The sequence below is a fragment of the Grampus griseus genome, assembly GCF_964374135.1.
Source record: "Grampus griseus genome assembly, chromosome: 3".
Lineage (NCBI taxonomy): Eukaryota > Metazoa > Chordata > Mammalia > Artiodactyla > Delphinidae > Grampus > Grampus griseus.
In genome coordinates this window covers 12,326,595-12,339,697 of record NC_139019.1, presented here as the reverse complement: position 1 = coordinate 12,339,697, position 13,103 = coordinate 12,326,595, and the positions used below count along the sequence as shown (strand labels likewise).

At 46.1% G+C, this 13,103-nt stretch overlaps 1 protein-coding gene across 2 annotated transcripts in view; it reads right to left on the bottom strand.

The window, feature by feature from the left end:
* Positions 1 to 204: 204 nt before the first annotated feature.
* The window catches only part of OTULIN (OTU deubiquitinase with linear linkage specificity), a 32,800-nt gene continuing 19,901 nt past the window's right edge, over positions 205 to 13,103 (bottom strand). For both annotated transcript variants that reach the window (XM_082650273.1, XM_082650274.1), the window contains 3 exons: positions 9,450 to 9,575; positions 6,768 to 7,037; positions 205 to 5,563 (listed from right to left, as the gene is read on the bottom strand). In XM_082650273.1, the coding sequence (XP_082506399.1) occupies positions 5,369 to 5,563; positions 6,768 to 7,037; positions 9,450 to 9,575 (591 nt within the window). In that variant the 3' untranslated portion in view covers positions 205 to 5,368. The remainder of the gene's footprint in view (positions 5,564 to 6,767; positions 7,038 to 9,449; positions 9,576 to 13,103) is intronic.

Sequence of the window (13,103 nt, the reverse complement as noted above, 5' to 3'; positions counted from 1 at the left end):
GTAGTGGGTGATGAGACTGGTCTTGAATCCAGACCCAAGAGGCCCAGAAGTGTGCATCTAATTTGGGCGGATCACTTCCTACAGGTTCAACACTGTAAAGTCATCGGCATCACAGGCCCGTCTTGGAGGTGCCGGAAGGTTTAAAGCACTGAACCCAAATCTCCCAGGTCCTCAAAGTGAGGCATTTAACCAGAGCAACACAGCCAGGCTTCTGAGTTTTTATTTTCTAAGTTTGTTTTTTGCTATTTATTTTTACAATCCTCAGTGGCCAGGTTGCTACAGGGGATCGGCAGCAAAACCCGAGTAGGCTCTGCCTCTGACGGTGAAGACGAAGACTCAGCACGTCACGGGGGACACTCCTGCCGCGGATGCAGGTAGGACCAAGGCCCCAAGCTGACAGGAGCCTTGGGGGCACAGTTTTCTGAGCAGGCGCGGTTTCTGACAGGTGCTGACACTTTACAGTGTAAACAGGACACTCTGCTAAACAAGCCAAGGCGAGTGGGCCAGGTTCACACCACGTTCCCGGCTGCCCTCCCTCTGCAGCCCGCAGCCCGGCTGACAAGGAAGGAAAACCACCGCCAGAGACAGAAGGTGGGTCGTTACCCTCTCAGAATTCACAACACAGAGAGTCGGAAGCGGCTAAAAGGTGAGTAACAATACCACAACGTTTTTATAAAGACAATGGAAACGAGAAGGGGGCTCATTAAATACATTCACTTTGGCTTTCTTCCCACAACGAAATACTCGACGTGACCAACATTACTGTGGATTGCTCTGGTTCCTGTAGGAGTACCGTATTTTAGCACCATTTATGAGAAGACAGATCAAGGCATTTTTCACTATACAAAAGGTCTTGAGTACAAAAAGTTATTTTAAAGTTCAGAATTAAGCTCAACCACCCCCAAAAGATTGCCGAGACCGTGGTTATCTCCAGCCCCGTATCCTTTCCTTGGATTACCCATGTTTCGGCGTTCTCACCCCTGACCCACAACTACACCCAAGAAATCAACAAGAATGCGATAAAGCTCTGGTCAGTGTTCTCCCTATTAATGAGTATTCAAAATATGGAAATATACAGATGGCCATAAAGGCCTGGGAACAGAGATATACGCAATAAATGGCTTGTTGATATGACTTTCCACTACAATTATCTCCGGACTTAATGACCACTCTGTATAGTTCAATTATGCCTACTAACCCATTCCACCATTCCCGGTAACAAATATCAATTTACCATGAAAAGAAAAAAATGCAAACGGGACAGCTCACCTTCACCCTCCCAAATGTGGCCGGGTCTCAGGCTGTGGGACCTCGCGTACGTGAGAACGTCCCAATGCGACTGCAGGCCAGCAAGCAGGCACATTCATACACACGCACACGTCCCTTCTGGTCACGGCCGAGCCTGCCTTGCTCCTACTGCTGCTGCTACCAAGGGTGGGAGGAGCCAAGCCAGTTTAGTGTTGTGCTTCTCACAGCTCCAAGTTATTAACTGGATCACACAGGTATCAATCATCAGCTGCCCATGTCTTAATTCACTGCGTAACTCAGCAGTGGCTCCCTGATCTCTCCAGTCCCTCAGAAGACATCACCAAGAAGTTTTTCCGAAAGAGTTAAGCATTACATAGTCTCCTTCTGTTAAGTAGGGGACTTTAGAACTTTAGAAAACTTAGAACTTTAGAACTTTAGAAAACTTTAGAAAACTTTAGAACTTTAGAAAAAGGAGTTTGCAGAATCCACGCACAGAAGTCTTCCACTGGTTCAGATTTTTATCCTTGTATGACGTAAGCCATGGAGGTCTGTCAGGCGTCTGTTGTTTTGTTTTTAAAAGGCATTTTTAATCTAAAATCAGTTCCTCCTTCTTCAGTTCACTTCGTACAGTTCCTTGAGCTTGACACTGTGCCCTGCCTGTGCTCAACTATTTGGGGGTTCTATACCTTTCACACACGTTTCAGATTCAGATTCACTCCACACACATTCAGGGCTTCCTTTTTATTGCTTTTAAGGAGATACAGATCTTTTTAAAAAGGCACCTATGTATTTTTGTGTATGCCTACAAATAACATTCCCCGGAGGTTTACACTTCTGAAAACACTTTCTGGCTTTCAAAGGGGGAGTACCTGCCAAGTCTTGCTTTAGAAAGAGAGAGAGAGAGGAAAACAATCAAACTTTAACACCAAAAAGGAGAAAAAGCCAGGAAGTCTATCTGAGTCCTACTTCTGTGCTGTGAGGTAAGAATCCTAGATCATTAAAGGGGAGAGAGCACCTAACCGTCACCATCTGGAAGCTCTTCAAAAAGCAGACTACAGACTCTCAAGTGAAAGAGCACCTTGGGGTGAAGAGGGCAGGAGGAATAACACAGCCTCTTAAAAAACAAAGGAAAACACAAGCACATAAAAACCAACAAAGGTGTTTCTTCCTGACAGAGGTGTGAGATTCAGGTGGCCTGAGATTTTACTTGATAAGCTCTAGAATTGGAGGGAAAAAAGAATAATGAAAGAAAACAAAGGCAATGTCTGTTTTCCACAATCAGAGAAAAACACCAGTATTTATCAGATATTAACCGAATGTGTACAGAATAACACAAGTGTAAATGGCTCTATCTAGACAGCAGGGTCAATCCTGTTCTGTGCCTTTAAAGCATTTTTGGATATGCTGGATTCTAAGGAAGAGGAACTGACATTTCAGATCAAATCCCCGCCCCTCCCCCCCGACGCTGAGATCATAAGTGAAAGAGCACACATTGGCAGCTTGTTCTCAGCTGCCACCCTCACTGTTCCATGTGTTATGAGTGAAATCAATGGATGCTGTAAATGTAGGAGCTTAGCAGGTGAGGAGGGGAAGTGGGAAAAGTTCTCAGTGAGCAGAGTTAATTCCATGGAACTTGTTACAGGGAAATTCTTTTAGGTTTAATGCACCTTAAATGAGCTCAAAGGTTTAAGTCACGCCTGTTTAAGGTAGACATTATCCTTCTGCCAAGACCATAGGGTCCAAACCACTGAACTCCTGCAATAAACTCTGGGACAGAAAGTAAGCACAGTGTCATTCCTACTACCTTCCTTTTTCTGGAACACTATCATTTTAGAAATTCCCTCTGAGTAGATCATCCTCCTGAATCCATTTTGGTCTCAGTTCAATTTCAATTCTGCTGATGTCACCTGACCAGGCCAAGACCAGGAATGAAAAATGGAATTAAAACTTGGGGCGACTGTAGTTGCATGTTGCAACAAAAAGAAACATTTTTAAAGTTGGCCAATCATCTATATTTCCTGAAGTACTGTTTCTTTGAAAGTTTTACTTCTCTTATGCTGTGATCCCTCTAAGCCTGGATGGCAGTCTGAGAGCAGAGTGTAATAAGGCCTTGGGACAGAGAGCAACTTAAACGCACCCTTGTGAATTTTTATCAGTGGGGTGGTTAAGACCACAATTTCTGCACACACTCTAACAATATCACACACAGGAACAAGAAAAAAGTATGAAACATAAACAAGCTGCCCAGAAGCCCAGCTCAACTCAAGTTCACTAAGATTAGAACATTCTCAAAACGCAAAGACAGGTGATCATGAGTATTATTAAATCCAGCAGCGGCTATGCACCAACGGTTAGATGGACACAGACTCCTACTGCCTTATACAACCTAAGTGTTTGAAGTTGTGCTTTTAAAAATGTTCAGGAATGAACGGTAAGCATTTCCTGTTGTAAGTTACATGAAAAATGAGTTCCATAAAATGAAGCATCAAAGCCAACAAGAATTCGTCAGTTTTACTTTCACTTGGCTTCTAGGTGCCTCCTTATTTGAGGCACCACTGCATTTCACAGTGAAAAGCAAAGCCTCTCAACACATTCACACCATTTAGAGCAGAATTTAATTCAAACGCTCCAATGAATAAGTAGCTACCGAAACGTGGTGAATACTATTGATGAGGTAATGGGGAAAATATCAATATTGATGTAACCGTCTGCATAGTTTTATGTGTCCTCTGAGTTTTCTCAACCAAGAATTTTAATTTTTAAGTGAAAGCAAAACTAACACTATCACAAAAGGTTTGCCCCTCTGAGAAAAAAACAACAATGGATTAGATAGCTTATAAACTATAAGCTTAAATTGGACCAAATAAAGATCTTACTTACTATAAAATAAAGCTCAGTGCTTCAGGGTAACACCACGTCCACAAATACTGAGCCAATTCAGATGCCACTGACAGTCCTAAAGAGTGACACGTCCCGTCCCTTGCGCCGTGGCCACAGTACACGCCCCACGTGGATGGTTCGGGCCCTGATGCAGACCACGCTCAGCTGGGCTGCCCTGTCCAGCCCCCAGGCACCACCCTAGCCTGTGACATGCAATCACTCATGGCCAGAACACCGCCTCCCCAGGGCATAGCCAAATCAAGGGCAGATGCAGCTCGGCCACGCTGCTGCAGTCAGTTTTAAGCACACGCTCTGTTTAAACTTACCCAGAAAAAGCCTGAGACGCTTTGCTGTTATTCATCCAACAGAGGAGCCACACAGATTTGGCAACGGAAGCATTCTCCAAAAAAATCATCACTTGGCCTTGGTCTCCTCTAAAACAGGTGGATCTAAGCCTTGTTCTGACTATAAAATGGTGGATCCATGGAAGTGGAGACTAAGGAGCAGCCCCGATCCTAGAGAGCAACGAGCTGCGCTCACCCGCCAACTACCCAGCGCCTGCACCCAGCGCCTGCACCCAGCACCAGACCTGGTGTGTTCCCAACCGCAGGCGTTTGTCACGTTCTTCAGAGTCAGGACGTCCTGCTGCCACTGCCTCTTCCTGCAGCTCCCTCTCCAGCCTTTAAATAACTCACTATTGGGGACCCAGTTCTTAACCTTCCATTAGACAATCTGCTTAGAACAGCTTTAATTAACATGTAAATCCAAACCACTGCTCGATGAGACTATCAGAGGATGTTACGGCTGGGCCGCTGACAAGCTTTGTCCCAGAACTCTACCATATAAGCAGACCGCGTAGGTGCACAGGAAGGGCACTGCAGAGACCCATCACCACCAAAACAAAAAAATTACCATCTTTAAAAAAAAACGGAAAGCCAGTTTACTATTAGAGAGAGCTCTGAACATATTCCTCTCCAGAATAAGTCTCCTCTGATACAAATGTGTTTGTTTATGGAGATGCAGTCTGCACCTTTCAACAGGTGTGCTCTGAAGGCCCCCAGTGAAACACAGTGCATCATAGGTGAGGGAAAAAAACTTGATTAATTCTGATTATCAAAAGCTAGTCTTCAGAACATTCCAGTCCAGCTTGGCTCACAAGGCCCAAGAGTCCTCAGAGGTCACTCCAAGGGACCTGCAGTCCCAAGGACCGAGCCGCGTCACCAGGCTGTCCAGGAGTGTCTCACAGACTCGTCTCCTCACACACTCTGACGGGGATGTTGTAGTGCCGGTCATCTTCGGCGATCAGCGTCACCACTGGCCAGTCCCTGGGGGGGTCGGTGGGATAGACGGTGATGAACTCTTCAGTGCTGTACTTGGAGAGCCGGTACACCTGAATGGTGTGGCGCACAGCGTAGGCGAGAAGGAACATTTCAACCTGGGGGAAGAGCAAACACTGAAGGATGTGGCGGGAAGCCACGGTGAAGGATAGGGCTCTCCACCCACTCCCGCCCTGGTGTCCCCGAGGTGCATGGCATGGCTCAGCCACAACCGTTCTTCCTCCCCGTGGGCCCAGCCCCAGTCCTTTTGTATATATGGGTCGTTATAAACAAGCACATCATCAAGAAGAGATCCTATGTCTGATCAGGGACTCGTGTAGAGAATATGCAAAGAACACCTTACAACTCGACAGTAAAAAAGCAAATAACCAGTTTAAAAATTGGGCAAAAGACTTGAACAGATATTTCTCCAAAGAAGATATGCAAATACCAGTAAGTACATGAAAAGTCATCAGGGAAATGCAAACTGAACCCACAATGAGAAACCACTTCCCACCCACTCGAATGGCTACAATCAAACAGATAATCACTGGGGGTGACTGCTTAACGGGCACCAGGTTTTCTCTCAGGGGAAGGAAAGTTTTGGAACTTGACACAGGTGATGGTCACACAACACCGCAGATGTACCGAAAGTGACTGAGTTGTACACTTTAAAATGGTTAATTTTGTGTTATATGAACTTCACCTCAATTAAAAAAAAAAAAAAAACAAGACCCTTCAGAGGACTCTTCCAAGAGCTTGGTCTATTTGTTTACTGGAGCCAAGGGTACTGATCCCATCCACCACACTACAGAAGCAAGCCCAGGCTGAGATAACCACGGCGGTTATAAAATACGTTCACAATTCTTTGGCACTCCTCACTTGAATGTGGGAAGGATTAAGTGACTTGCTTCTAACAAACAGAATAGAGTGTAATTGACCGTGCGTGACTCGCAAGGCTAGATCATAGAAGGCACTGGAGCTTCCTCCTTGCTCTCTTCTTGGATCCCTTTCCGAGAGAAGCCAGCCGCCATGTCACAAGGACACCCAAGCAGCCCTATGGAAAGCCCCACATGGTGAGGAACAGAACCCTCCCACCACCTCCCAGCGAAGGGACTGAGGCCTCCTGCCAACAGCCAGGTGAGCGTGCCATACTGGAAGTGGCCCCTCCAGCCCCAATCACGCCCTCAGATGACTGCAGCCCTGAACAAGATCCAACTGCAGCCTCCCGAGACCCTCGACTCCTGGCTCACAAAAACTGGGATGAGGTTTGGCGGCTGAAGCTGCTGTTTGGGCCAATATACTCCCAAAGGTACAGCTCACCTGTTCAAGGCCACCGGCGTGCCCCACCTGGTTCAGATGGTTCCTCAGCAGCTGTCCGGGGTCACCTGACGTGTCCCGAGCAAACAGAAGCACAGAGAAGAACGGCACTTCCCTTCCCTTCTCTTTATCATCATATAGTTCGATGGCTCTGTTTAGCATGAGAAATTTCACAGCTTCATAGAGGCTGTACTCCTCTTCTTCATTCGTGAACAGTTCATCACAAGCTATCTGCCTCGCTTCGGCAGTTCTCAGTTCAGCCAAGTCTGTCCACTGTAATAAGAAAGTTACATAATAATTAAATTGTTGCTCTAAAAGTCCCTGGTAAAATTCCACACGATGAGCACAAAATTATTTTCAAGATAGGCAGGCAACCATGGGTCACGTACCAACGCTCAATGCTCAAGCTTCCAGCTCAAACAATGGCACTCTTTAGACCTCACAAATTCCTTATTCACTTCTTCCCCCACTAACTTGAAACAAAAGTATAATGTACTAAGGAGAACTCTAGGGCCATGGAATGGAAATTTCAACTCCCCTACCTTCCCAGGCAAAGAGATCAAACCGGTCAATCAGAAATACTTACAGGAGAGCTAACATGCGTGTGTGAGGCCCGTGTGAGACGCTGTGAAGCGAAGCTGAAACTACTCCTCCCCTTAAGGGGTTTACGGCAGCCGTTACCACCCAGAAACACCAAGCCAACCCTCAAACATGGAGATGCACCAGGAAGACTGCGGGGTATCCTGAGTATCTGTTTACTAAACTTATTCTTCTAACCTCTTAAATATACACTTGAATTTCAAATGAATAAATCCACTCCGGAAATTCTTACCGACTTCTGATTCAGAGTAAAGCAGAGGATCAGGTATTCAGCTAACATAAGCAAACTCTTTAAGTGAAAAAGAAAACCCTATAAACATATGTGCTTTTAAGTTAAAGTGAACGAGGATAGGAGGTGCCAACATAAAACTAATCCTTATGAATAACCAGTAACTACTGCTCCTCCCCAAAACCATTAACATTTTAAATACAAGAGTAAGTGTTAATAGTAATGACTGTGCCACCGGACTCGCTCCAATATTTGGGTTGCAAGCTGGAACACCTCATATTTTCCAGAAGGGGACCAAGCTGGCAGGCAAGAACGCAGCTCTGGGGTCAGAGAGTCAGGGTGGAATACAGGCCTTGCCACCGAGCAGCTGGTGGCTTCTGCAGGGCCTCCGTCTCCTCATCTGCAAAGTGAGGATACCACAGCAACGATACCCAGGTAGTCGTGAGGATTAAACAATGTATCAAACTTTTAGTGTGCAGCCTGGCACATACAAAGTGCTAACGATGCCGGCTCAGAGGCTTTTTTTTTGGCTCAGAGTGTTAATGTATAATTTTAATGTTATTACAAACTGGAATCACTTAAACATTCCCCCAAATGAGGATCTAGTTACAGTAGGCACAGCTAATAAAGCAACCTCACAAGAACTTAAAAGAGTTAAAAAGGAAGCTGTCACCAGTGGCTGAGCTGAAGAGCCTTCCTGTTCACTCCCACAGGGCCAGAGCCTTATGCTCAACCCCCTGCTAACCCAGGGCCTGGGCAGGCGCAGGTCCCCCAGCCCCCTTGAATCCTGTGCTCTGCTCCAACAGGCAGCAAGAACAGACCCCCTCTCCCCTTCTCTTGCTCCCATTTCTTCATCACTGGTCTTCCTTCGACAGTATAGTTTCCAGTACACATTTCTCATGTTTGTAAATAAAAACTAGGCTCCAGGAACTCAGGGCCCTCCACTCATTCAACAAAATATTGACCAAATGCCTATTATGTGCCAGGCTCAGCACCCGGCACTGGCTGTAAAGGAATCGACAGGACAGTCTCTGGTGAAGCTGAAAGTCTCATGGGGGCAGACCACAGTCAAGTGAACAGATCAACAACCAGGGTATGTGCTGGGGGAATCCCGAAAGCCGATGCCTGACACCTCCCTACCGGCCTCCCTCCTCCATCTACAAAGCCTGGAGCAACTAACAGGCCCTCAATCCCGGGTCCCTGGTGAGGAGAGCTTTTAGGCTGCTCAAAGGCCAGCGACCTAGAGTTCTGTGTGGGCCAGTGTGCAAGCAGGATATCGACCCACATAAGGCAGCGGAAAGCCACAGAAGAGGGAGCATTTAATAACCAAATCACTGGGAATCAGCAGACCAAGTTCCTCCTCACAAGTCTGCTTCAGAAAAACCCTCAGGACAGTTGTCAAAGGACAAGTTACTAAATCTGCTCCCTGGAAAATCATCATGAAAGAAAACAAGTCTAATAAATATGGACAGAATCTTAAAACATGAACATAATTGGGAAGAATTTAATAAATGTGAATTCGTTATCACTGATAATCCTGTAAGAGATATGGACTAAATGATATCCCTGAAACTTGTCAGAACTGAAGAAAAGACTACATTTGTACGGTTTCCTTTAAACAAAGTTAAACGTTTCATTAAACACATCATCTCCTCCGAGAATACACGATGTTGATATTTCTTCATTTTACCGAACACTTCATAGGAAGTGTTTGTGTTCGTTTAGAATTATTTTGCCTAAAAACCAGCCAAGAGCGTGTGGTAATCCACTAAGTGAAGACCAAGAAGTGGTGTGCTGGGGCACCCGGGAGTGAGAGCTTTGCACTTATCACAGAAAGGAAACTACATGTTCCAAACCTTCTTCCTCAGTAAAGTGAGGGACTCCTTAATTTTATCAACCAGGGCCTCGCTCTTCCCCTCAAACTTCAGTCCAAGCTTCCACTGCTTGATCCAGCTGTATTTGCTTATGAGTTTTTCTGGTAACTAGAGTATCAAGAAACAGAGAGAGAAAATGTTAACATTCCAGAAAGGCCATCACACGATCCAAGCTATAAGAAACAATGAAGCCTACAAGACCTACCTTCGTTTCCAGAATTAATTCCTGCACATCTGTCTGGGTTTAGGACGGCGGACCTAAATCTGGAAGTCAGGATCTCGGAAAGACCCACCCTGAGGAGGGCTTCTACAGTGAAATGGCAGTTTTGGTTGAAACCCAAAGGCACAATGTACCTGGCTGGGTTCCAGCCGCGGGCAGGAACATTCCACAGCACTTTGTAAGGGTACGTGAAGGCAGCGTTCACACCAGGTCTTCGCATAAACCACCCAAGCAGCTGCGGGGCTCACTGGTGCCTCCCTACCACTCCCTAATGCCTGACTCAGGAAGGCGCTTTGGGCCTGTGAGATGGTCCAGGATAGGGTAAAAACCTGTTCCTTTCCTGACTAGGAAAATAAAACCTAACTTCTGATACTTACACTATCATCAAAGTTTTAATATTAGAAAGAAACACTATGGTATCTAGTTTAACTAATCAGTGTAGTAAGATAGAAAATACAACTGAGAACAAGATGCAGGGGTTAAGGGAGTTGTGATGGGCTAGCTCATTAGAGAACTGACAGCTCAACTATTATTTTGCCTGTTTCCTTTTTTTTCCTGGAGCGTTTGCTATTTTGTTTTCCCCTCATCATCAATAGAATTTGGAGTCTGAAAAGCAAGCTGGGACATAACCGGATCGATGTCAGCATGGGAACTCAGACTTTCCCAACAGTCTTGGAGAAATCCATATAATTAGGCCGGGCACAGGCATGTCCCTTCAGTGCTATAAAATGCAGAAAGGAAAAAAGAGTTCACCTCCAAGTCAAAAGATCATTAGAGAATAATTAATTCCTCCCTAGAACCTGAGTTTATTTAACAGTTATAATACAGTTTTAAATGAGGCCATGTGTTCAGTTCTCCTGGAATCTAAGGCTCTGAAGACCCTTGCATGAACGGGAACTCCAGTTTTACCTTCCCTTTACAGCAGTCATGTGAAACTACAGTGGTTTCATCTCTACAAAAAAACAAAACCACAACAGGGACGTAAATTCCTCTTCAGGTGGTTATCACAATGATGGCATTAATGGGGGAGGGGCTGTGTTCTCATCTTCTTATGATGACAAATGACCACCCACCCAAGAGCAGCCCAGCTCTGTGCCCACACTGTCCTACATTTCAGCAACATGTGGGCAGTTCTGCTGCCAACTTTTCTCTCAGGTTCTCTGGTTTATCACCAGACTCTAAAATGCCCTCAAGTGGCAATAAGCTGAAATCACAACTGGGCACAGAGAAGTGCAGTGAGCAGAAAATACTGGCTACGCAGATGTGAGCTGGGAAACGGCGTGGAAGGAAGCCCAGAAAACATAGGCATCACGTGATGTTGTGTATGTACCTAAAAAGCAGGCACGATGCTCAATTACTCAAGAGACCCCAACGATCTAACTACACCAAGCAAAACCCAAAAAAAAGTCCGTTTCCTCATTCCTTCCACGCATGGGCCAAAGTATTGCTGGAATAATTATCAAGGGCTGTATATGCTGGGAGCTGTGGGGAGCCTGGAGAAAGCCCCAAACTGAGGTGTGAAAAGAAACTATGAGGAAAGAATAATGGAGCTGAAATTCTTTAGTCAGATGAAAAAAATGAGGATAGCTTTAAATGCTTTCAGGGGGTCATGACACATACGACACACACACACAGCCATTCTTTTACACTACACACACGGAGACTGGACTTCTGTTAGGGTAAGGGAGACGTAAAGAAGAAACAATGAAAAACAAGAAACAATGACGGGAAATACTTAATAAAGTATTAAACTGCCTAATTAGCTTAGGTATAATTTCATTTGTGACTGAAATATAAAAACAGCCTGTTTTCTCTAGCAAATGTCCACAATTCTCGAAATCAGCACCATGGTTAAAGGGATAGCAAGTAACAAGAATGTGTCACCCCCAAACTGTCTCATGAGTTCTGATATACAGTCTATCCCACCCTAAGCAAGCAAACACTGTCACAGGTCCCACCCACTCAGAGACATTCTAAAACTATGGAACCAAAGGACCCCTGCCCCGAAGGATACCACCTCTTGGGGACCCAGCTGCTGCCCAAGTTTAAAAACAGCCAGACCAAGCCACGTCCAAGGTCAGGGTCACGGTCAGATCATCCGACTGCAGTCAAACACAGAGACTAGGATCTGGACAGAAGCGAGAACGACAGACAGGGAGCCAAGACATGATGACAGGAGATGAGAGGCAGCCGGACTGTCAGACAGGCCACGAACGAGCACAGCCAGAGGAGCCGAGCAGCACGGGACGAGCAGCCTGGGCTCGCTCGCCTCCACTGAGCTCACATTAAGGGGAGGGTCTCGGTCTAGCGCTCCTACTTCCCTTGAATCTCCTGAAACCATGCATGTTCTAGGAGAGAGGGAAAATGGCAAAACGCTACAAAGAACATCTCTCCAAATGTAAATGGAAGCAGATACAGCCAGCTACAGGGTGTGTAGCTTCTCTGGGCTCACCGGATTCTTGACGAAGTGCAAGCTGAGGTCAAGGGATGTTTAGCACAGCATGCAGCCTGCAGGCTGGGCCAGGACTGGTTCTGAGTCCACAGACTCACATACAAACTCAGGTGTCCCAGGACCTGCCCGATGCCCAGTGTGAAGAGGTGGGCTACTACAGAGCCTGGGCAGTTCAGGAGACCCTAACAATGCTGAAACTGGTTCCCTCCAACCTGCCTGCTGAGAGCAGCCTTTTTATGTCCCCAGAAGTGGTCAGTGCTCCAAGGACTTCTAAAAGCCCCGTGGACACCAGGACATATGACTGTCACTGGATGCAGGGTAGTGGTCAGAAGAGGCCCTTGGCAATTCAGAAAGATCAAGGATCAGGGTAAACTGAGACAGACTTATTTGTCAGATAGTTATTGTGTTTATAACAGCGAGCCTACCCCATTTTAAACCCCATAATTTATACCAAGCTGTAACAGCAAGCATGGCCTAATTAACATGACAGGATACAAGTTATTCTGATTTAGTAGGAAGATGGGTAGGAAATGGGCACAGAGACTTTCATACCAAAACTCCTGTAAGACCTTCTTGTTCTGTAGAATTGAGTTAAGTATCACCTGATCTGCTTGTCTTAATCACGAGCGTTAACAAATATTAAGACGCCTCCTTATTACAGTTACACAAGTAGTCTCTGGTAACGGAGAGGCCCCACTTGCGGGGCGAGGTGGTCCGGGTACCCCACCACCACGGTGCACCGCCGGCTTCTGCAGGCCTCACCACCTGGCGGTATTCGTACTTGGTTCCACCCCGACTTCTTCCAGTCACGCTGCACCGCCCTCTCGCTCACCCAACGAGACCCCTGTCAGTGTGGACCTTCCGACAGGAGACGAGGCAGAAGGGCCAGCATGAGAACAGGGATGGAATGCCATCCACAGGAGGCTGCCTGAGACACCTGGGAGGTGGTTAAAAACTAGTCTGG